Below are 24,013 nucleotides of genomic sequence, written 5' to 3'. Positions count from 1 at the left end.
GTGTGGAGGCTGAGTCCAGGATGGTGGGGAGGGTCATGTCCAGAAGAGAACACGTGTGTGCGCGCACACGCACACGCATATGTCCGGAGGCAGGTCGGGGTGGACAATGTGGTGAGACCTCCACTTCTTTGGTTGGGAACTCTTGGCTCTAAACTGGTCATCCCTGACAAACTTTTCATCTTTCACTTCCCAGAATGAGAACTGTGAATTACACATGAAGTCTACACCCTGGTAAAGTACCCTCTTTCTGTCTGTCCCTCTGACTCATTTCTCTTTAAGGATGTGGTATCTTGTGGTTTTGACTTGCATTTCAGTGATAGCCAGTGATGTTGAGTATCTTTTCATAGGCTTACAGGCCATTCGTGTATCTTCTTGAGAGAAATATTTATTCAGATCTTTTGCCCATTTTAAAGTGGGTGATTTGCCTTTTATTGTTGACTTGTAAAATTTCTTTGTATACTCTAGATACAAGCCCCTTGTCAGATACACGACTTCTAAATATTTTTTCCTATTCTGAAGATTGTCTTTCACATTCTTCATAGTGTTCTTTGAAACACAGAAATGTTCAGTTTTGGTGAATTTCAGTGTATGTATGTTTTTCCTTTGCCACCTGTGCTCTTGGTGTCATATTTAAAACACCATTGACTAATCCAAGGATGAAGGCTTATTCCCATGTTTTCTTTTAAGAGTTGTATAGTCTTAGCTCTCACATGTGAGTCTATGATTGATTTTGAGTTAACTTGTATATATGTGAATATATATTGAGAAATAGGGGTCCAACTTCACTCTTGGACTCCTGGCATATGGATATCCATTGTCCCAGCATCATTTGGTGAAAAGATGATTCTTTCCCTTTTGAATTGTCTTGGCACCCTTGTTGAAGATCAAGTGACTGTTGCTTCCAGTTACAGTCTGACAGCTATTTTGTCCTCGGTCAAGTTATTAAGCCCCTCTAAGTCTCATTTTTTTTTTTTAATCTGCAAATTACAGCAATACCAAGGGCACAGTCCATGGTTGGGTTGCTTTGAGGATCCAGTGAGACAACACATGTGAGGAAATCAGTGATCTGAGAAGTGGGACAGTCCGAAAATATCAACTAATGTTATTATTATTGCTGTTTGATTATTCATTCCTTGTTGAGACCAAGGGAAAATTTCCTGACAGCTGTGTCTGCAGGCCTGTACTAGACACAGACGGAACGGATGGGACAGTCCCCAGATTCTGCCTTCAAGGAGATATGACCTTGTTAATTATGCAGGTCACTAAGACTCAGGTCAGAAACTGTCAAGGTTCATTTGCCTGGGGACTCGGAGGATGCAAGGGATGTTGGTGGGCAGAGGAAGGAGGCTCAGGACCCACACTGCTCCTGGGCTCTGGGAGCCAACAGACCCTTCGAGAAAGTAGCAGGAGGTGAGGCTGGACAGGTCAGGTAGGGCTTAGATGCCAGGCCATAAGCCTGGACTTGCTCAGGTCAGGGACATGATAAAAAGAGGACAAGTGTTTGGACATGCTTCTTCTGCCCCAGCCGCCTTGTAGACCTGTAGGGGTGACAGGATTACAGCAAGAGTGTGAAGGGGGAGGCTTACTCTGGGAGCAGAAAGGAATATGAGTGCCATGAGAACAGGGCCTTGTTTATCCAGCTCAGGAGAGCCCTTATGGTACAGCCTTATTCAGAAGTGTGTGTGTGAGTATGTATGTGTGTGCTCAGTCATGTCTGACTCTTTGAAACCCCAAGGACTGCAGTCCTCCAGGCTCCTCTGTCCATGGGATTTCCCAGGCAAGAATACTAGAGTGAGTTATCATTTCCTCCTCCAGGGGATCTTCCTGACCCAGGGATTGAACCCACATCTCTTGGATTTTCTGCATTGGCAGGTTCTTTACCACTAACCACCTGGGAAGCCCTTGCCTTATTCAGAAGGATTGGCCCAAAGGGTCTCAAGGACCCTTGTCCCCATGTCTGGTCTCAGGCTCTAGAAGGTGCCTGGGAAACGCCTTCCAGCACTTTCCAGAACTCATTGAGAAAGCAAAGGGTTCAACGAATACCTAATAGTGTTAAGTACCTGCTCACAGTGCACCAGTTAAGGTTTTGGGTGCTTTACGTTTGGTGGCTCATTAAGTGTCGGGAGTCAAGCATGATTAGCCCCATTTTACAGAGGAGAAAGCAGAGGCTCAAGGTCACAGAGGTGACACCTGGCAGAACCAGGCCTCAAGCCTAGGTCCAACTGACCCTAAAGCCATGTCCTCTCCATGGAGATGGAATCTACAGGCCCGCTCAGCCAAGGTCCTCTGTCCCTATAGTTCCCAGGCACTGGACGTGCGGCTGGGCTTCAGCCTGTGCCAGGCAGAACTGGAGTTCCTGCAGAAACGGAGGGTGGTGGTGGCCCAGGCGCTGAAGGAGGTGCTGCAGCTGGAGGAGGATCTGCGGGCAGATGAGGTGGGTGAGAAGAGGTCCGCTCCAAGTCAAACCTGTCCTTCCAAACCGTGCCTGCCGGCTGGGCCCTGCGATCCCTCCCATGCCCCGGGGCGGCACTGCCTTTCCCGTGGTCCTTAGTGCCAAGGTTCCAGGTGCCCAAGTGAGGGCTGTGCTTCATCACTGTAGGATGTGATTCAGTTGTGCATTCACAGGGGCAGGGAGGGTAGAGTAGAAGGAAAAGAGGGAGCCCAGCAGCTCCTCCCCTGCACTGACCTCCCAAGATAATGAGTGATGTCCTAGCTACCCGGGACCTTGTGGCCTCCTTTTCCCAGCCAGGGAAAACTTGAGAGCTCCCCTAGCTCACACATGCCACACACCTCCTCCATAAGCTGTAGGCCCTTCATTCTTTAATTCTCCCTTCCCCCAAATGTGTGTGCATATGCGCGCACACACACAGAGAATGAACCGCAGTCTGGGACTGAAGAGAAGCAGCTTTCGCGTGCAGGGCCAGCTTCTGTGCACACAGCAGACGACAGTGCCTCTGTGCCCTCTGTCATCTCCCTGGTGTGGGCTGAGGCCCACACTCCCCTGAGCAGCAGTCAGCCCTCCGAGACTTCCCCTTCTGAGGCTAACCACTGGTGTGGCCAGAGACCTCGTCACTTAGGACGGCTGTGATGGGGCTTCGGCTGACAGTAGTTCTCACAATCCCCACTCAAATGAAAACAAAGTGAGTCTTGGTAAAGACCCCACACCTCCCTCTCCCATCTGTAGGGAAACACACCAAGAGCATCTTAAACCTATGTAAGCCCACAGGTGACAACCTTGCTCCTTCCCATATCAAAAAATCCATCGATTCCTGCTCCTACACATACTGTTTATTCTGAGCACATATCATGTGCGAGCCTGGCCTTGGTGCTTTAACATCAAGTCCCCTTATAGCAGATACTGATTTACAGCCATTAAAGAATCACACACTGGTTGGATTTTTGAGCAAGTCACCCAGCCCTCTGGCCCCAGTTCATCCTCTGTTAACTGAGGGCCAGATTCACAGTGCTAAGAGCTACTATGTGACTTTCTGATTTACCAAGCCTGACACCAACCATTGGGTTTAGAGCTAAGGTCCACCTCAACCTACCAAGTAGCCTGACACTCTGTGAAAACAGTTTTCAGTTTACTCAATTCCCCCCGCCCCTGCTCTCTATAGCCTGCTTTTCCTCCTCCACTGTTCTTTCTAAGCTCCTGTCACTCCAAGTCTTCTCCTGTCCAGCCTCATCCCAACAGCCTGCTTCCATGTGCCCCCAGGTCCCGCTGATAGCCATCATGGCCACTGGGGGTGGAACAAGATCTATGACCGCCATGTATGGCCACCTGCTGGCGCTGCAGAAGCTGAACATCCTGAACTGTGCCAGCTATATCACCGGCCTATCTGGGGCCACCTGGTAAGGAGCCGGGGACCAGTGTCTAGTGAAGCCCAGAGCAAGCAGCCAACAGGTTGGCCAGGAGGAGGGGGTCTCTGGTGAAGCTCCTCCACCCCAAGATAGAGTGATTCATGACACCTGACACCACTCACAGCTGTGTGACCTTGGGCATACAGCTTAACTTCTCCGAGTCTCATTTTCTGTAGCTGTGAAGTGGGGAAAGTAACAGCTCTGACCTCGTGGGGTTGTTGCGAGATGCTCTCCCAGGACTGGATACACAAAGGACATGTGTTGGCCGTGACTCCATTTGCTACAGCAGGGGCCCAGCAGTGTGGTGGCCAACAGTGAGTGAACCCATGCTGCCACCGACCCCATCCTGCCGGGGAGAGGCAGCTGTCCTCTTTCAGACCGACCGTGCAAGTCTCCTGGGGTGGGTGGAGCTCGCCCCGCTGCTCTGGCTGCCCACATTGCGGCCCAGCCCGCCCCATGAGCTCCCTCTGCCCCGTGGGCCGCCTTGGGCTCCCGGCTCCTCACTCTTGCCGGTGAGCAGTAACGTGAGCCCTCGGCTCTGCCGCAGGAGAGGCCAACATGAGGACAGCTTCTCCACAGATGCCCGTGGCGGGGGCCGGGGCACAAAAATGTGCGAATTTCTTTTAAGATCAGGAAAAATAAAAAGAAACTCTAGGTTGAAGAAAATGTTTTAATAAATAATATTACTATATTTGTCTTTACACAACAGTCATAAAAGGTAATTTTTTTTTTACTATTTTTTATGGTGGAAGGGGCCCACCAAAGTCATGATGCAGCCCTGGTCTAGGGTGACCCAGGCCTCATGACAGCCCAGAACCTCTCAGCCAGGGTTGTGTCTTATCCTGTGGGAACTGGTAAGCCCCAGAACCTTCCAGGCCCCAAACTGTGCCCCTTATCCTGGAGGACTCTGGGTAGCTTTCATTTGAGTGGACAGATGTGAGGAAAGCTAAGGGTTCCTGGTACACCAGAGGCCCGAGGCTTCAGCCCAGAGGGGACAGAGGATAGCTGACAATTACTGGCATTGCCTCTACACCGAGTCCCGGGGAGACTGTTTCCCATGAACCCTCTCATTTCTTCTCAGCAAGAAGACTATGAGGAAGATGTTGCCATTATGCTCATTTTACAGTTGGAGAAAGGAAGGGATTGGCCCAAGGTCACTCAGCTAATGAGTGGTTGAGCTGGGATTTCAACCCGGGTTAGGTCCAGGGCCTACATTCTCAATCCTCACTGATAAACTGCTGCCTGTGGGAAGTGAGCTAAGGAGATAGACCTGCTTGCATCGAAGTAGAGGAGTGTCTGCCTCCTCCTGGCCTACCTCTGGATCAGGCAGGAAACCCGGAGGAACCCAGGCCATACTGGGGTGGGGGTGGGGTGTCTCCTGGCCTGGGAAAGCGCTGGGAAGGAGTTTTTAAAAAACAAAATCAATCCTTTGCAACATCTTTGAAAGCTTTTTAAAAGTATAAAAGTAACTGCGTGAAATTAATGGAGAACAGGGTACTTTTTTGTTGAAGAAATCTCCTGCGGGCAGAGGCCACAGCTCAGACAGTTGGGCAGCTGTAGGCCAGATCCCCATGGGGAGAGGGATCTGGGTGCTGTCCTGACCTAGGCTGAAGAGAGCTGTGTCCGGGCCAAGCAGAGGCAGACAGAGGCAAAGCCCCAGGGCTGGGGGATCTCCATCTTTGTTCTACTCATCCCCACTGCCCACAGAGAAGAAAAAGGGGAAATGAATCTTTAGCTGGCATCATAATTATAGAAATTAATGTGACAGAGTAGAAAGAGTCTAGAACTTGGAATCTGCCAACCCTGGGGTCAGTTGTGCTAGTGGTAAAGAACTTGTCCATCAATGCAGGAGATGTGAGAGATGCAGGTTTGATCCCTGGGTTGGGAAGATTCCCTGGAGGAGGGCATGGCAACACACTCCAGTATTCTTGCCTGGAGAATCCCATGGACAGAGGAGCCTGGTGGGCTATAGTTCACAGGGTTGCAAAGAGTCAGACACAACTGAAGCGACTTAGCACACACAAACACAAGGCCAAATGTTGGCCCCACCACTCTATGGCCCACCACTTACTTCGGGCCAGGTACTGTCCTCACCATTTTACATTAATTCATGTTATCTTCATAGTAACACTGTGAGGTAGGTACAGTTATCATCATTCTCCCCAAGTCCACACAGATGGGGAAACTGAGGTGAGGAGCAAGTAGGTAACTTGCCCAGATCACACAGCTGGTAAGTGGCAGAGTCTGGTTTTGAACCCAGGCAGACCTGGGCCCAGAATCCTCACTGTTAAACAATGTACTTCACCTGGCACTTGACAGGCAGTCAAGAAATGGCAGCAATTGTGACGCTGAGTAAGAGACTGTTCTCCCCTTCCCCGCCAGGCCTCATCCCCTTTCCTCCAGGCTCCTCTCCTGGTGGGTGAGGGTTTCCCATGACCTGCCCACCTTCTTTCCTGCCAGAGCCCAGGGTCCATCAGACCAGGCCTGGCTCAGCTCTATCAGCCATGTCTGTCTCTCTGCAGGACCATGGCCACCTTGTACCGTGACCCTGACTGGTCCTCCAAAAACCTGGAGCATGCCATCTTTGAGGCACGGAGGCACGCGGTCAAGGACAAGATGCCTGCCCTGTTCCCAGACCAGCTCCTCAAATTCCAGGAGGAGCTCCAGCAGCGCAGGCAGGAAGGCTACAAGGTCACCTTCACAGACTTCTGGGGCCTGCTGATTGAGGCCTGTCTGGGGGATGAGGTAGGTGCTCAGCTTCCCTGGGGGCCCAACCTGCCCGGGGCTGATGCCCAGCCTTCTGCCTTCATCAGGGCATCGGGAGATATGTCACAGAGTGAGGGAGTTAGACCTGCGTGTGGGTGCATCCTTGGGCTGTAAGAAGCTTGAGGCATCACAATGCATGATGGAGGAAGATGGTGGGATTGTCTTCCCACATCCTTTTAAATGTGACTGAGGCCTTCCCCTGGGGGTGGCTTTGGTGCAGCCCTGCAGAGAGGCAGCTTTCCTCTGAGAACCTGTGAGAGAAAATGGGGAGGGAGCTGTCAGACTGTGATACAAGCCTGACCCCAAGTGGAAGAGAGAGGGAAGAAAGGCTGGGTGGAAGCATCCTAGCCCACTATGTGGTCCCTTGGAGAGTCCTCCAGCCAAGCTGGCTGTCAGAGGAGTCTGGCAGCCCACCCCCCACAGAATGGGCCTGACTCAGGATCCCTGCTGCACTCGGTCACGGCCTGGGCCCCTTCTCGTGGCCACCACACAGAGGATGAGCTCAGGGAGGTTCCTTCCAGCTCTGCTACCCAGTGATCTGAGCAATGTGTGCTCATGAAGAGAACCTACTTGGACTAAGACCAGTTGCTATGAGAGCCATGTCTGCCATGATGGGGCAGTGGGATGCCCATGGGATGCTGTGGACCCAGACATTGCAGTGAGCTCAGCTACCACCTGGACACTTCTGACGGCATGGGCCCCAGGGAGGAACCAATTTTGGCTGTTGCTTGATGCCAAAATAGGGCTTCCCACCTAATTTCTATTTGGGCCTAGGACTGTCTGCCCCATTCCTGAAGGCGTCTGAAGAGTTCTGAATTCAAATAAGAACTTGCCAGAAGGAAGAGGAACAGCAAATTATTTTCTAGTAGACCCCCTCTTCCATAAAACACAGAAAATTTGAGCAACCAAGGATGGCCCAAATCTCATCTTCAACATTCATTCATTCCCTCATTCATTCTTTCAACAAAATTAAGAACCTCCTGCAACTAGGGCCCTTACAGCTTTCAGTGGATCTCTGCCCCTTTTGGTAACCCACCATCTACTCTGTCCCCATGATGGAAAAGGGCAGGCAGAGGCTGAGGGTGTCGGCTTTTTCCAGCAGGACAAGGTTTGAATTCTAGCTCTGCTCTGTGCTATTCCTTGAATGGGGATTTCATCACTAAGTGGTAGTTAGTATTTCTAACAGTGGTTACTGTCCCATGTGATGAGGAGGAATGTGCCAAGGCCTTTGACATTAGAAGTCTGAGCATCGTCCAGGGTTTGGTGTGGGAAGGAGACGAGTTTTCCAGGAAAGCAAGTCTAGGGTTAAAGGGAGGAGGCCTCTGCTCTTCCACTCTGTCCAAGGCAGGGGCCCCTTTCCCTCAGGACCCCTTGACAGTGAGTGTGGACTGGGCTCTTCCCTGAGTCTGCAATGTCTTCTCCTTCCAGGATGGTCAGCTCCATGGTACCTGCATCTCTGGACCAAGTTGTGATAGGTATCCTGTTGGCCTTTCAAAGGAGGCTTTCATCAGTCCTTCCAATGAACCCTGAATATTCATTGGAAGGACTGAAGCTGAAGCTGAAGTTCCAATACTTTGGCCACCTGATGCAAAGAGCTGACTCATTGGGAAAGACCCTGATGCTAGGAAAAATTGAAGGCAGGAGTAGAAGGGGGTAACAGAGGATGAGATGGTTGGATGGCATTACTGACTCAATGGACATGAGTTTGAACAAACTCTGGGAGATAGTGAAGGACACGGAAGCCTTGCATGCTGCAGTCCATGGGATCTGAGTGATTGAACAACAGTTATTTGACCCACACGTGTGTTTACCATTCCATACAGGTTCCATGGTCTTCACACACTTGAACAACCAGGGATGTCAGCCATCAGGCAGCTGCTTGGTCTGGGGTTAGAGCCTGGCCTTGTCTACACAGGCTGATTCACTTTGGGAGGTGGCCTATGGTCTAGGATGATCTGCAGGACACCCACTCTGATTAGACTACACTGTGCTTTGGGGACTTGGAACTTGACTGCCATCTGGTGCCCAGTTTCCAAGCCTTTTGTTTTTAAAAAAGAAAAGTCTTTTTTTTCTTCTCAAACAAATTTGAGATCCCAACATGCAAAGCAGATTTCTTGTTTTTAATGGAGCTGGTCTAGTTTGAGTGGGATGGAAGATGATGAGGATGAAGGAGGGCAGTGGTGGCCTCCTCTACCCCTACGTTTTCATTCTGTGGTCCCTGAGACACGAGGAGAACCCTGGGACTCTGAGGGTCAGCCCTAAACTGCAGACCCACTCCCACTGGGTCTGTGTGTCCGGGGTGGTGAACAGCCCAAGGACTAGTGAGCATTCTCTGGGTGCATTTTCAGAGCAGGTTTGGCTGGTGTCAGCTGAGACCTCCACAGAAGCCTGGTGGGCTCAGGAGCCAGGAAATGGGCTGCCAGAGGTCCAGACTGTTCTCTATTTTGCCCTACTTCCAGGCAGCTGGTCTTCTTCCCCTTAACCATTATTTTTCCCCACAGAGAAATGAATGTAAACTGTCAGATCAGCGCGCTGCTTTGTGCCAGGGCCAGAACCCCCTGCCCATCTACCTCACCATCAATGTCAAGGATGATGTAAGCAACCAGGATTTCAGAGGTAACACTGGTGACTAGCAATTTTACGAAGGGGTCCCTTCTCAGCAGGCAAAAGCACTCAGTACCCCCAGCACACACCTCTCCACCACACCTTTGCCAACCTCCGCACGAAAATACTGTGCTGACAGCTGAAGAAATCCACTTTGCTCCCTGCTTCTGCTCAGATGCATGTAGGGGATGGGTGGCAGGGTCCTGGGGTTTCCCTGAGCAGAGATATGACGGGACAGAGGAAATAAAAGTCGTCAAGGGAAAGAATTCTAGATATTTCTTAAGCTGCTGGATGGAGGGACTCTAGAGACCTGCCCTGCTTCCGGGTCCGTTTTTGGTCCTGGTTTATCCCATTTTGAGGAGCAAATGAGCCTGTACAGGTTGCAAAATTCTTACCGGCCCTCAGAAGCCGGCCACGGGCGTCCCCTTGTGTCGTGCAGGAGAACTGCGGCCTCCAGGTCCCAGGCTCCTTGAAGCAGGGTGGGCGGGGCCGTCCCGGCAGGAGACTGACATCTGCCCTTCTTCGTGTGCAGAGTGGTTCGAGTTCTCCCCCTACGAGGTGGGCATGCAGAAGTATGGAGCCTTCATCCCCACAGAGCTCTTCGGCTCCGAGTTCTTCATGGGGCGGCTGATGAAGAGGATCCCAGAGTCGCGGATGTGCTACATGCTAGGTGACTCCTGGCTGGGGGAGGCCCCTGGGAACCCCGCCCCATTTTGAACAGGCTCCGCCTTGGTTAGAGGACTAACAAACAAACACTCTTGTCTCCCCTAGGATCTTGTCCCAGGTGCGGGGGCTAGTGTGGGTTATTCCTTGGACATATGACCCTCCTGGCATCTGTCACCATCCTCCTCCCAAGAGAGGCTCCTGACCTACCCTGAGACTAGCCTCCCAGACTGCCCTGATCTGCCTGTGACCCTTTGGGCCCAGAGGACCTAACAGGGTCCCTGCGTCACTGGGGACCAAAGGGGACTCTCCCAATGTCTTTGTCTCAGTTATCTCCCTGGTGTCTGTTCAGAACCAGACTGGGAGTGGCAGACTGAGATGGAAGTTTCTGGAACTTCTGCCCCTTTCCTCCATCTCCATCTCCAGGCAGCAACGTGCCTGTTTCCAGGTGTTGACTCAGCCCCTGGGATCTAAGAGACCAGAGGGGACCTTAGGGTGAAGACAGAGTCTCTGGGGAAGCCTTGCCCAGTTTCACTATGCTCCCAGGTCCTCCAGAAGGCAGGCCCATCTAGTGCAAGGGCCTGACTGTGACGTCCACTTATAGAATCATCCCTTTCAGAGCCTGAACTATGCACATCAAAGGGAGACTGCAGAAAACAGACCCATCTCTACAGCCTCAACAAGAGTTACACCCTTATTTAGGCTGGTTGTCTGCCTCCCCCTCCCTTCCATCTATCCCAAATCCAGCCCTCTTGGAAAGTCCCACTTAAGCCCTGTTTCTTAAGGGAGGTCTGCCCCGAAGCCCGCAGCCCCCAGCAGCCTCTCCTTTCTCTGAACACCTTTGCTATCCAATATGTGGCTCAGAGGTCTGTAGGTAAGACACTGGGGCATGAACTCTGGTTTCTCATTTATTAGCTGCTCAAAGTTGGCCAATTTACCTAATCTTCCTGAGCTTCAATTTTCTCATCTGTAAATTGAGCTTAAGAGTAAAACCAACCTTATCAGTTCAGTTCAGTTGTTCAGTTGTGGCTGACTCTTGGCGACACCATGGACTGCAGCCCACCAGGCTCCTCTGTCCATGGGGATTCTCCAGGCAAGTATACTGGAGTGGGTTGCTATGCCCTCCTCCAGGGGATCTTTCCAACCTAGGGATCTAATCCACGTCTCCTGAGTTGGCAGGTGGATTCTTTACCCACTGGACCACCTGGGAAGCCCCAACTGCCCTCTCCCAGTTCCAAGAGGAGAGGGGAAAAGAGCTGAGTCACTTATGTTGAGTTGCTCCGCAAGGAGAGGGAAGTCAAAGCCTGTCCCTCTCCCCGAGCATCCTGACTTGGAGAGTCATCAAGGCCAAAGTTTGGGTGGGCCTGGAGGTTCTTGGACAGAGCTGCTCATGACTGGTCCTGCCCCTAGGTTTGTGGAGTAGCATCTTCTCTCTGAACCTGCTTGACGCCTGGAACCTATCCCACACCTCGGAGGAGTTTTTTCACAAGTGGACAAGGGATAGAGTGCATGATATTGGTGGGTGATCTGTCAGCCTCCTCTCTTGGTTGGGAGAAATAGGGGTGGGGAGGTGGGTCACAAACTGCGGACCAGACCACCTGCCACATGTTTCATCATCAGGCAGCTAGGGCTAGAGAGTCTCCCCTGCCTGGAGAGGCAGGTGACTGTAGGTGGATACACTTGTGCCAGCTCTGGCCTGGCTGGGGCGGGGGGTAGGGGGATGCACCGTGTAGTAGACTTGGCAGAGCTGCACGGCACCCAGGAAAGCTGAAGAGGATGGGGATGTATGAATGCTGTTAAAGGCTGCCCTTCTGGACTCTGTCCTCTCAGGAACTCCTCCTTGCCAATCACCCTGGCTCCCTCTCCACTACCTTATTCCTGTTGCATGTCTCTCCCCTGGGTCCTCCTAGCTCTAATGCCAAAGCCTTGAGAACTAAGCAAGAAAGGTGTGCACTGCACTTACAGATGGACCTCTGGGTGCGGGGCACCCAGGCAATGCTTCACCTGGGCAGTCTGAGGACGCCAGCCCTGTGACCTCCATCTCCCCCTCCCCTGCAGAAGATGAGCCACTCCTGCCTGAAATCCCCAAATGTGATGCCAACGTCCTGGACACCACAGTGGTGACGCCAGCATCCTGGCTGTCCAACACTTTCCGCGACATCCTCACCCACAGGGCCTTTGTCTCCAAGTTCCACAATTTCCTGCTGGGGCTGCAGCTGCATACCGACTACCTCCAGAACAGCCAGTTCTCCATGTGGAAAGGTATCCCTACCTGCTGCCTCTGTTTGGAGGAAGGAGAAGTGGGTATAGAGGCTGCCAGGGAGAAAGGATGAGAAAACACGTCTGCCCACGTTCATCCGGCCAAGTGGCAGGCTCTCCCCATGGTGTATTCTGAATTTGGTGAAGCTTTGAACAGTGGGTGGAGTAGTGGCCTATTTAATTAATTGAATCTATGCTATATCTCTATATAGCATCTATATAAGAACCCCAGCAGGTAGAAATTGGCCCCATTTTATAGGTGGGGAGTGCATGGGTTCTGACTTTCTACAGCTGTGTTCTGGGGGCCCCTTTTATGTGGGTGTGGCCCCCAGAGTTGGGCGGTGATAGCCCAGTGCAAGATCCTCCTAATGGTGAGTGCAGAGCTGGATCTTAAACTGTGATCTGGTAGCTTCCACTCCAGACCCCATCCCACCCTGCCAAGGCTCTAAGGTTGACGTTCCACCATCTTTGGTATTTTACTTGGCCATGGTCCGCATATGGCTGCTTGAGCCTGCCCTAATAATCTTTGTCCCATCTGGGGCAGGAAGGGCAGCTGGCTACTGGTCCACAGTCTGCACTCATTTATAGGATCCTCTTAAGTGCCTGCTCCTCACAAGCTCTGTGGCTGAGGCTTTGTGGGCTTTCTGTGCATGTTCCATAAAAGACTTGCTAAACCCTTTCAGTTCAGTCACTCAGTTGGGTCCAGCTCTTTGCAACCCCATGGATTGCAGCACGCCAGGCTTCCCTGTCCATCACCAACTCCCAGAGCCTGCTCAAACTCATGTCCATTGAGTTGGTGATGCCATCCAACCATCTCATCCCCTTCTCCTCCTGCCCTCAATCTTTCCCAGCATCGGGGTCTTTCCCAATGAGTCAGTTCTTCACATCAGGTGGCCAAAGTATTGGAGCTTCAGCTTCAGCATCAGTCCTTCTGATGAACATTCAGGACTGATTTCCTTTAAGATTGACTGGTTTGATATCCTTGCAGTCCAAGGGCCTCTCAAGAGTCTTCTCCAACACCACAGTTCAAAAGCATCAATTCTTCGGCACTCAGCTTTCTTTATGGTCAAACTCTCACATCCATACATGACTATTGGAAAAACCATAGCTTTTTTTCTTTTTCTAAAACCCCATGGATAAGGCCGTTCTTCCTCAGGCCACCCAGCAGGAGCACTGGGACTCATGGGGCACCCTGGCGGAGGTAGGGTGGGAGGCCAGGCTGAAGTAGAGGGGCTCCGGGCAGGGCACCAGGTGCCTTTGACCACCGGCTGAGATCAGGAGGTGAGGAGTGAGGATAACTGGAAGCCTGACTTTCAGACACGGTGCTGGACGGCTTCCCAAACCAGCTGACAGCATCTGTGAAACACTTGTGCCTGCTGGACACCGCATTCTTTGTCAACTCCAGCTATGCGCCCCTCCTCAGGCCGGAGAGAAAAGCTGACCTCATCATCCACCTTAACTACTGCGCTGGGTCCCAGACAAAGGTGAGTGCAGCAGAGAAAGGCTCCCGCCCCATTCCCCACAGGCTCCTACACTTAGCATCAGAGTTGCTCCAGCCACTATGCAGGGGGTTAGGTGGAGGTTATGATGCAGGCTAGACATCCAAGCCTCAGGGGCAGCCCACTGGCCCTCATGGGACGGGACCCAGGTTTACTAGATTCCCCAAGCTAATTCCAATTGTATTCTTACATTGACGTATTTCCCATATTTGGAAATTCTTCCAGCTGCAAAGAGAAAAAAAGAGTTTTAAAAAATAACCTTAATAGAGCCCAGTCAATTCTAAAGAATTGTACCACCCCAGGAGTTTGTAATATCCTAGTTTCAAAATGATCACACGATTCCTCCCACCCCAGAGTATGAGCCTCCATGTAATTACACCAAAGAGTTAAGACCAGAGACTTTTTAAAATTTTATTTCCTTTTGAATATTTCTGGATTTTCAAGGGAAAGACACTGTTTTGGGTCTACCTTAATACAGTCCTATCCTGAGGCCAGGGAAAGGGGCATGTAGACAGATGACAAGGATGACACCAGTGATAATGACTGAAGTTTGTAAACAAAGCTTATCTGATCGATGTGCCAGCTCTTGGAGGTAGATGGTAACTGCTGTTCTTCCCATGTTATAGGAGAGGGAGGTGACGCAGAGAGAGAGTTCAGTGGCTTGCTTAAGATCATACAGCTGGTGAACATAGAACAGGGAGTAGAATGAAAGGGATACTGCTCTGAGTTAAAGTCTGCCATTCTTGTTACATCATGTTTATAAACATGCCCTTTCAGAGTTCTCTCTGGCCCTGTGGCACTTTGTCAGTTTCAAATCCCATGCATGTCCCGCAGGAGCCTGGCCGGCCATGGCTGTCATCCTCTCCTGGGGCACCCACATCTCCAGATCTGTGTTTGGGTGAAGCATAATCAAAAGGGCTTCTGTCCATTTTACTTGGGGCAGGAGCTTGTGGTTGGATACACGCCAACCTACTGCCTCTGTCCATTTTACTTGGGGCAGGAGCTTGTGGTTGGATACACGCCAACCTACTGCCTCAGGCTCTTCATCCTGACCCAGGTTTGTCCTAAAAATAGCACAGATAGGCAAAGCAGTGGGAGACCTGAGTTGTTAGCTGGGGAAATCAGGAAGCTGGAGCTAAGAACTCTGTGTTTCTGGTCCGCCCTCACCCCTCCTGATACTCACACAGTGTCCTCCTGTGATGTTCTAGCCCATGAAGCAAACCTGCGAGTACTGCACTGTGCAGAACATCCCCTTCCTCAAATACGAGCTGCAGCAGGAGGAGGATAACCTCAAGGAGTGCTACCTGCTGGAGAACTCCCAGGAGCCTGACACCCCCATCGTGACCTTTTTCCCACTCATCTGTGACACCTTCCAAAATTACAAGGCCCCAGGTAAGCTGCAGTGAGCTCAGGTCCCACCCGCCCCCGACCTTGGACGGCGAGCTCTTAGATGTGTGCGGTCTTCCGAGAGCACTAACAGAGGGAGCCTGGCTTAGCTCCAGTCTGAGCCAACCTTGGCTTTGGCGAGAAAGGACAACCCCCCAGGCCCCAGGCCCCAGCGATGTCCAATTCCATTCTTTCAGTTATTCACAGCCTGGAGCTGTGCTAGTACCATGGCGATCCTGAGATGGGCAAGCTGTGTCCCTGCCCTGGGGGACTGGGAGATGTGTGTGCGCATGTGCGTGGGTGAGTGTGCAACATGTGCCTGATTTCCTGTGAATGTGCTGGGGTGGGCCTCGCAGAGAGGGCCAGAAACAGGCCATTACAAGCTCACACATAAAGGGCTACAGTGATTCCTTCTGCTCCTCCAGGTGTGGAACGAAGCCCCGAGGAGCTGGAGCAGGGCCAGGTTGACATCTACGGTCCCAAAACTCCCTACGCCACCAAGGAGCTGACATACACTGAGGCCGCCTTTGACAAGCTGGTGAAGCTCTCCGAGTATAACATCCTGAATAACAAGGACAAGCTCCTTCAGGCCTTGCGACTGGCGGTAGAAAGGAAACGCCAGAAGAGCCAGTGTCCCCCCTAAAGTCCCAGGGCACCTCACCGATCCTGTGTCTGCTTCTAGCATCAGAGGTGTAGAACCCGCCAGGGCTGACCAGCCACACAGCCGGCTCTGCTCTCCAGCATGGCTGGCCTGGGCTTTCTATCAAAAAAATTAAAAAGGGAAGTTGAGAGAGACAGAGATAAAGGAAAATAATAAAGGGATGTATGGGGGCCTTATATCCACTGGCATTTTTAAAAACCTTCCCTGCAGGGAAGGGGTTCCAAAAGCCACAGGCGCCCACATACACCTAAAGAATGGATGATAATAGCACGGCCTGACTTTATAGAAGAGGCTGGTTCGCCAGTAATCTCGAACTCACAGCGGGAACTCCAAACCCTCCCCTCACTGCTCCACTCTGCTCGGGGAATGCACCAGAGGACTTGAGAAGCATTCTGCGTTCTCTGGAAAAATGTTTTTTTTAAGTGAAGGCAATTGTATTCTTGTGATATTCATAGACAATTTTATTTTGTGACATTTTTATGAAGCCTTGTATTAATAGGAAGTGTAATGCTCGAAGATCTAGATGGAACACTAGAGACATTCTGGTCTGTTCAGCAACAAACACAAAAAACTGATGGGGTCTCAGCAGTCCCCCTGCAGCTACTCAGAGCCCCAGGACTGATGATTCACCCTGTGATCCAGACTGGGCAGCCTTGCTGAGCAACCAGCTCCAGTGTTATGCCAGGCTAAGTCCATGTCTATAGCTCAGGTCCCCCGAACAAGGATCTGGGATGCAGCTCAGCAAGGTCTGGGCAGGTACATCAGGCATCAGGTGAGTGTGGCCGCCACTCGCTGACCAGCCTGCTCCCTGAGCATATCCCCATCCTCTTACCACCTCCTGTCTGGTTCCCAGATAGGATTATTTATTTCTGAGTTGCATTCCTCTTATTTATTATGTAAGCACCATGGCCAGTGCATCCCAGCTCTTGAAGAGACACTCAGATAACAAAACTGGAAAGGATCAACCAGAAAGGACCAGGTTAACCCTGAGGAAGACACTCATCCGTGGAGCTGGTTTCCAGATGAATCACTGGCAAAGTCCCGGGACACAGAAACTCACAGTATCCAGGTCTCCAATCAGGCCAGGAACTTAAGTGAAGAAATGTGTAACCTGAGCCATTGAGAACCTGGGGAGATGGGAGATGTGATCAGAAAGGCGTGTGGCCCCCATGAAGCCCAGCACATCTGGAAGACACGGCCACTGTGCTCCCTGAGCAGTCCTTTGGATGTTAGGAGATGCGTGGTGACAGGTGCCTAAAGTTTACCAAAATTGCCCTCTGATTTATATCCTTGCTACTCAAGGGGATCTGATTAGAAATGCAGAGTCTCAGGCCACACCCAAGCCGTACTGACTCAGAATCTACATTTTAAGATTTTTCACCTCCTCTCCCCTGCCTCCAGGTGATACTTATGCATACTGAAGTCTGAGATGAGTGAATTCAGCTGTACTCTCCCATAAGCCAGAAAGCATGAGTCCATCACCTCCCTTGAGCCCTTGATAAACTGAACCTGGTCCTGCTCACTTGGAACCCCAGCCTCTCCTCCACCAGAGCAGCCAGCTGCCTCCACTCTGCCGTCTTTTCTTTCCATCTGCCAAGACAGGTTCTCCTCAAATTATCAGAGTGAGCCAGAAAACCTGTGTTTATCAAAAGACCTGTGTGTTTATTGTAAGATGAAGGCAGCCCTGCCTTGGATTCATCGAAGTATGTAAAAACCAGGTTTATAAAATCATTGTGTTATTTGAACCTGGAATAAACTGGCCATGTGGGTGGATGCTGTCAACTCACTGGCTTTCATTCATGATGCTGCAATCTATGCATAACTCCTGCCCTCATCCCTGCCTGGGCTTCCCGCATGTGCTGCCAGAGGCGTGAGAAAGCCATGCCAGCCCTCCTGCCTTCAGGGGTCTCTCCTTTCTTGTGGTGGGGTGCCCCTCTGTTGTTATGAAGCTGTGTCAGTGGCCAGCGGAGAACCAGCCCTTGCTGATATGTGCTGTTTGAAGCTCAGATGGTTTTCATGAAGCACTGATGGAGAGGAAAGAAGGGCAGCCAGCATCAGCTGAGCACCTACCTGATACATTGTGGTCCATTAGCAGCCTCTGCTTCCTAGAAACTTAGATTTGGCTTCAGGAGAAAACATGAAAACATAGTTTACGCTTTTTTATGTTGTCAACAGATGTGAGTAGTGACTTAGCTTCTAAAACAATGCTGGCGATGTCACAGAGCTGGAGCTAAGGACCACACAAGGGATAAGGACCTGTGTCATCAGCTCCGAGAAGGGTGAGGGCCTAGGGTCCTGGGGGGACAAGGAGGCTCTCTCCTAAGGTTCCCTGCTCTCCACCTAGAACACATTTTTTATTTTATTTTATTTTTGGGTGCACTGGGTCTTCATTGCTGCGCTCGGCTTTTCTCTAGTTGTGGTGCGTGGGCTTCTCGCTGTGGGGGCTTCTCATTGCAGCGCACGGGTTCTAGTCATATGGTCTCAGTAGCTGCAACTCGATTTAATAGAAAAATTAAATAAAACTCCTTTCTCCCCCAGTCTTCCCAAGAGCAGCCATCATTCCACACTGCCATGCAGCCCAGGCGCCCTGCCCCACAGATGTTTTCTGCCCCTCTGTCCCCATGAAAACACTTCTCCCCAAGGTCACCAGTGTCGTCAGATAATTGCCAGATACGCTGAGCCAAAAGGCACCGGCTCTTTACAGGCCTTATCTTACTCGATTGTTCTCCACATTTGGCCCTGCAGACCACTCCCTCCTTCCTGAAACCCTCCCTTCCCGAGACTTCCTTGCCAACAGCAGTTCAGTTCAGTTCCGCTTGCAAATATTTATTGCCTTCCCAACAACGTGCCAGTCACTGCTGTAGGCACTGTGGGACAATAAAAAGGACGAACAATTGACCCCGCACTTCAAGGAGCTTCCTTCTGGTCCCACGCAGGAGGCCTACACGGAAACACGGGCTTGCACTATGCAGAGGAAGTTCCACATGAGCTGTGTACACAAGGGGCACACATCAGGGACTGCCGACCCAGCCCTCAAGGAGAGGGGCCTAATGTGCTGGACACCTTCTGTCCTGGATTTATTCCCACTTCCAGATCCCTTCCCTGGCATCCCCTCCCCTCTCTCCTTTAAGTGCTGATATTACTTGAGGCTCTCTCAGTTCTGCCCCCTTATCACTATACCCTCCTTAAAGCAATCTCATCCACACCCAGAATTTTTACTACTGCTTCTATTTTGAAAACTCTCAAACCTTTATTTCTAACCAAAGTAATGTCCTGAATTCTTGATTCTTGTATTCAAATTCTGTACCAGTTAACATTGCTTTTGCTACATAACCTAAAAGATCTAAAGAGGCTTAAAGATCTCTATTTCTAATCAGGGACCCAGGCTCCTTTCAGCTCTTGCTTCTGCCATCCTCAAGTTTTCCTTCTGGTCCAATATGGCTGTTGCATCTCTACCCACATTCTAGGCAGCAGAAAGGATAAAGGGTTTGGAGCATATATCATGTAGCATAATGTTTTCAGGTTGCATCCAGATTGTGGCAAGTGACAGGATTTCTTTCCTTTTATAAGGCTGAACAACATTTCATTGTATGTATATATACACATTTTGTTTAAATGTTTATCCATTCATCTATCAATCAACACTTAGGTTGCTTTAACCTCTTGACTATTGTGAGTGGAGCTGCTATGAACATGAATGTGCAAATATTACCTAGAGAGCCTACCTTCAATTCTTTTGGATATATACCCAGAAATAGGGTTGGTAGATACTATGGTGGTTCTATCTTTATTGGAAGAACTGCCATACTGTTTTCCATAGCAATTGCATGGATTCACTTCTGTCATCTGCTTTTTTCCACTTAAAAATATATTCTGAGCATTGTCTCAGGTGATTAATACTCTTCTCATATAACATGATTTTCAGAGACTACATAGGAATCCATCATCTGCTTAACTAGTCTTTTCATGGGAGAACAACTAGTCACAGCTTTTCATTGTTACAACGATACACTGTTAGACATTCCTTAGATAGAGCTTTATATTCATTATTCCTTCAGGATAAAATTCCTGAGAAGTGTGAGCATTTTTAACAATTAGGAAAGGTATAATTGACATATCATAGACTGTGCATAATTAAAGTACACAGTTTGATGAGTTTCAGCAGAGGTGTACAACTGTGAACCATCACAACAGTCAAGGTAATGAGTAAACCCTTCACCCCAACAAGCCTTCTCATGCCCTTTGTATCCTTCCCTTTGCTCCTTCCCTGCTGGGTCATGTGGTAGGTGCATGCTTCACTTTTTAAGAAACTGCCAAACTATTTCCAAAGTGATTGTTACTAGCTTACATTCCACTGACAATGCATGAGAGTTCTAGTTGTTCCACATCCTTACCAACAACTGGTATGATTCAGACATTCTAATAGATGTATAATGGTATCTTGGTGTGGTTTTTTTATTTGTTTTTTTTTAATTCACTATTTTTTTTGGCCATGTAACACAGCTTACAGGATCTTAGTTCTCCAACCAGGGACTGAACCCAGGCCATGGCAGTGAAAGCTCAAGTCCTAACCACTGGACTGCCAGGGAACACCCTGTTTTCTTAATATTAAGCTTTAAGAAGTCTTTATATGTTTTGGATACAAGTCCTTATCAGATATCTGAAAATATAGTCTCCTAGTCTGTGATTTCTTTTCATTTTGTTTACATATCTATCAAAGGTCAGGAGTTCTTAATTTTGATCATCTAATTTATCAGTTTTTTCTTTTATGGATCATTCTTTTAGTATCCTCTAAGAAACCTTTTCCTACACAAGTTCACAAAGGTTTTCTGCTTTGTTTTGTTCTTTACATCTACATTTATAATCATTTTGAGATCACTTTTACATATGGTGGAAGGTATAGATCAAAGTTCATCTTTTCACATATGGATGTCCAACTAGCCTTATTAGTTAAAAAGACTTTCCTTATCCATTGAATTGCATTTGCACTGTGTCAAAAGGCAATTAATCAGTATGTGTGGGTCTATTTTTAGACTCTATTTGTTCTTTTAATATATTAGTCTATCTTTATACCAATATCATGTTGCCTTGATTTCTGTATCTTTACAATGAGTTTTGAAATTAGGTAGTATAAGTCTTCCAACTTTGTTTTGTTTTCAGATTGTTCTGGCTATTTTAGATTCTTTGCATTGACATGTGAATTTAGAATCAACTTGTCAATTAACAAAAATAAAAACATGCTAGGATTGCACTGAATATAAGTTTGAAGAAAATTGACATCTTAATATTGAGTCTTCTGATCCGCAAGCATATATACATACCCACAAGTATATATTTCCATTTATTTAGACCTTCTTTGTTTCTCCCAGAAATGCTCTGTAGCTATCTGTGTATAGACCTTGTATATTTTAATCAGATTTACCCCTAAGTATTTAATATATTTAGTACATTGCAAATTATATTGATTTTTTACTTCATGGTCCAATTATTCATTGCTAGTGTATAAAAATAGAGGTTTTTGTCTTATACCTAGCAATCCTGCTAAACTCATTAGTTCTACTAGCATTTTTGGTGAAGTAAGTGCGTGAAAGTCTCTGTTGTGTCCAACTGTTTGCAACCCCATGGACTATACAGTCTGTGGAATTCTCCAGGCCAGAATACTGGAGTGGGTAGCCTTTCCCTTCTCCAGGGAATTTTCCCAACCCAGGGATCGAACCCAGGTCTCCTGCATTGCTGGCGGATTCTTTACTAGCTGAGCCACAAGAGAAGCCCCAGCTTTTTTGGTAGATTCCTTAGAATTTTCTACATAGATGGTCATATTTTCTGCAAATAAAGATGGTTTTACTTTTTCCTACCCCATTTAGATACCTTTTCTTTTACTTGCCTTATTGTACTGACTAGAATCTTAGTAGGATGCTAAATGGGCTTCCCTGGTAGCTCAGCTGGTGAAGAATCTGCCTGCAATGCAGGAGACCTGCGTTCAGTCCCGGGGTTGGGAAGATCCCCTGGAGGAGAGGGTATTAGAATCCATTACAGTATTCTTGCCTGGAGAAGCCGCACGGACAGAGGAGCCCGGAGGGCTGCAGTCCACAGAGTTGCAGAGTGAGACAGGACAGAGCGGCTGAGCGCAGGCACAGCACGGGATGTTAAACAGAAGTGGTAAAGCAGACATCTTTGCCCGGTTCCGATCTTAGAAGGAAGGCACACAGTCATTTCATCCTAACTTTGATGTTGAGAAGCAGAAGTCTTGAATGTGCATTTTCAAGATTTTTGGTAAGTATGGACTCCAGAAAAGTGCCAAGCTATACCATCTCCAGCAATGTATGAGAAGGTACCTTTTCCTACACCCTGGCTAACATTAGACATCATCTTAGAAAAAGAAAAGTCTGTAATTCTTAATGTTACCTGTTCATTTTAAATTTATTTGATTGTTAATGGAGATCAGCATCATTTAGTTTACTGGCCAACTATATTAGTTTTTCTAGTTGTCTATGTCCTTTGCTTATTGATCTAATTGAGTATTTTCTTTCTTAATAATTTCATATAGATTTTTAAGGTTTTAATTCCTTAATTAAATATATATTATATAATATATCTCTAATATTTTACCCTATTTGTCTTTTGACCTTTACTTTGGCTTATGGATTTTTTTTTACTGTGGACTGTTTCAAAAGTCTTTATTGACTTTGTTACAATATTGCTTCTCTTTTAAGTTTGTTTGGGTTTTTTTCACCGGAGGCATGTGGGATCTTGGCTCTCTGACCAGGGATGGAACTGCATTCCAGGCATTGGAAGGTGCAGTCTTAACCACTGGACCACCAGGGAAGTTCCTGTTTAGTTTTTTATATATATACTACTTTTAATAGAATTTGTTAGAGTTGTTTTAGATTCACAGCAAAATTAAGTATAAAGTAAAAATTGTTCCCATGTATCCTTTATCCCTGCAATACAGCCTTCCCACTATCGACATCCCATACAATCAACATCCTGCACCAGAGTGGTACATATGTTACCACTGATGAACCTAACCTACAGTGACACATCACTCTCACCCCAAATCCATAATTTACATTAGGATTCACTCTTGGTGTTATAGATTCTATGGGTTTGGACAAATGTGTAATCGTATATATCCACAATTACATCATCATACAGAATAGTTCCACTGCCCTACAAACCTATCCTCTTCCTGCTCATCCTTCCCTCCTCTCTAACCCCTGGAAACCACTGATCTTTTTATAGTCTCCATAGTTTTGCTTATTTCCAGAACATCATACTGTTTCAATCATACAGTATGTAGCCTTTTTAGATTGACTTCTTTCACTTAGTAATATAGATTTAAGCTTCCTTCACATCTTTTCTTGGCTTGGTAGCTCATTTCTTTTTAGCTGAATAATATCTTATTGTCTAAATGTACCACAGTTTATTTATCCATTCACCTAGATAAGGATATCTTAGTTGCTTCCAAGTTTGGGCAATTATGAATAAACCTACTGTAAATATTTACATGCAGTTCTTATATGGACATAAGTTTTCAACTCATTTGGGTAAATACCAAGGAGAGAAAATTCTGAATTATATGGCAAGACTATAAGTGTTTGTTTTTTATTTATTAAAAAATAAGCCCACATTGAAGCCTTTAGGTTTTTGCTGACAAAGCTATCAACCTTTTTTCATAATTTCTATCTTTGGTTTTGATTATAAAGGCTTTTCCCTTCCAAAATTTTACAAATCTTCAGTAGCTTCTGAAGTAGTAGTTCTTCTAGTAGGTCTATGGTTTTGTTTTATTTTTACATTTCAAGCTTTGTTTTATTTTGATGGGGCAGATATCTAACTACATTTTTTTTTCTTGGCTTTCTTGTCACTTTCTTAGTCATATAGCTCCCTCTAAATATTTTATCCACAATTCCAAAAATGTTTCCATTTTACAAACAAGAAAACTGAGGCAGAAAGACAACTCATTGCATTTAAGATCACATAAGTGTAACTGTCAGTCACTCAGTTGTGTCTGACTCTTTGCGATCTCATGGACTGTAGCTCACCAGGCTCCTCTGCCCATGGGATTCTCCAGGCAAAAATACCGAAATGGGTTGCCATTTTCTTCTCCAGGGGATCGTCCCAACCCAGGGATTGAACATGGGTCTCTGGCATTGCAGGCAAATTATTTACCTTCTGAGCCACCAGGGAAGCCCCCAAGATCACATAGCCATTAATTTATACAGTAAGAATTCAAACCTAGGTCTTTTGATGCCAAATCCTGTTCTTTCCACCACAGCCCTGGTACTCAAATTATGATCCATGAACAAGCAGCATT

The 24,013-nt window shown here is 48.1% G+C and overlaps 1 protein-coding gene across 2 annotated transcripts in view; it reads left to right on the top strand.

The window, feature by feature from the left end:
* Positions 1–17,481, top strand: part of PLA2G4E (phospholipase A2 group IVE) — an 81,461-nt gene extending 63,980 nt beyond the window's left edge. For both annotated transcript variants that reach the window (XM_070469070.1, XM_020906808.2), the window contains exons 10-20: positions 194–231; positions 2,299–2,434; positions 3,716–3,852; positions 6,384–6,606; positions 9,129–9,243; positions 9,764–9,901; positions 11,305–11,412; positions 11,953–12,156; positions 13,471–13,637; positions 14,861–15,044; positions 15,464–17,481. In XM_070469070.1, coding sequence (XP_070325171.1) covers positions 194–231; positions 2,299–2,434; positions 3,716–3,852; positions 6,384–6,606; positions 9,129–9,243; positions 9,764–9,901; positions 11,305–11,412; positions 11,953–12,156; positions 13,471–13,637; positions 14,861–15,044; positions 15,464–15,681 — 1,668 coding nt within the window. In that variant the 3' untranslated portion in view covers positions 15,682–17,481. The remainder of the gene's footprint in view (positions 1–193; positions 232–2,298; positions 2,435–3,715; positions 3,853–6,383; positions 6,607–9,128; positions 9,244–9,763; positions 9,902–11,304; positions 11,413–11,952; positions 12,157–13,470; positions 13,638–14,860; positions 15,045–15,463) is intronic.
* Positions 17,482–24,013: the final 6,532 nt, after the last annotated feature.

Source organism: Odocoileus virginianus, chromosome 6 (assembly GCF_023699985.2).
Source record: "Odocoileus virginianus isolate 20LAN1187 ecotype Illinois chromosome 6, Ovbor_1.2, whole genome shotgun sequence".
NCBI lineage: Eukaryota > Metazoa > Chordata > Mammalia > Artiodactyla > Cervidae > Odocoileus > Odocoileus virginianus.
This window is presented reverse-complemented; position numbering and strand designations above follow the sequence as displayed.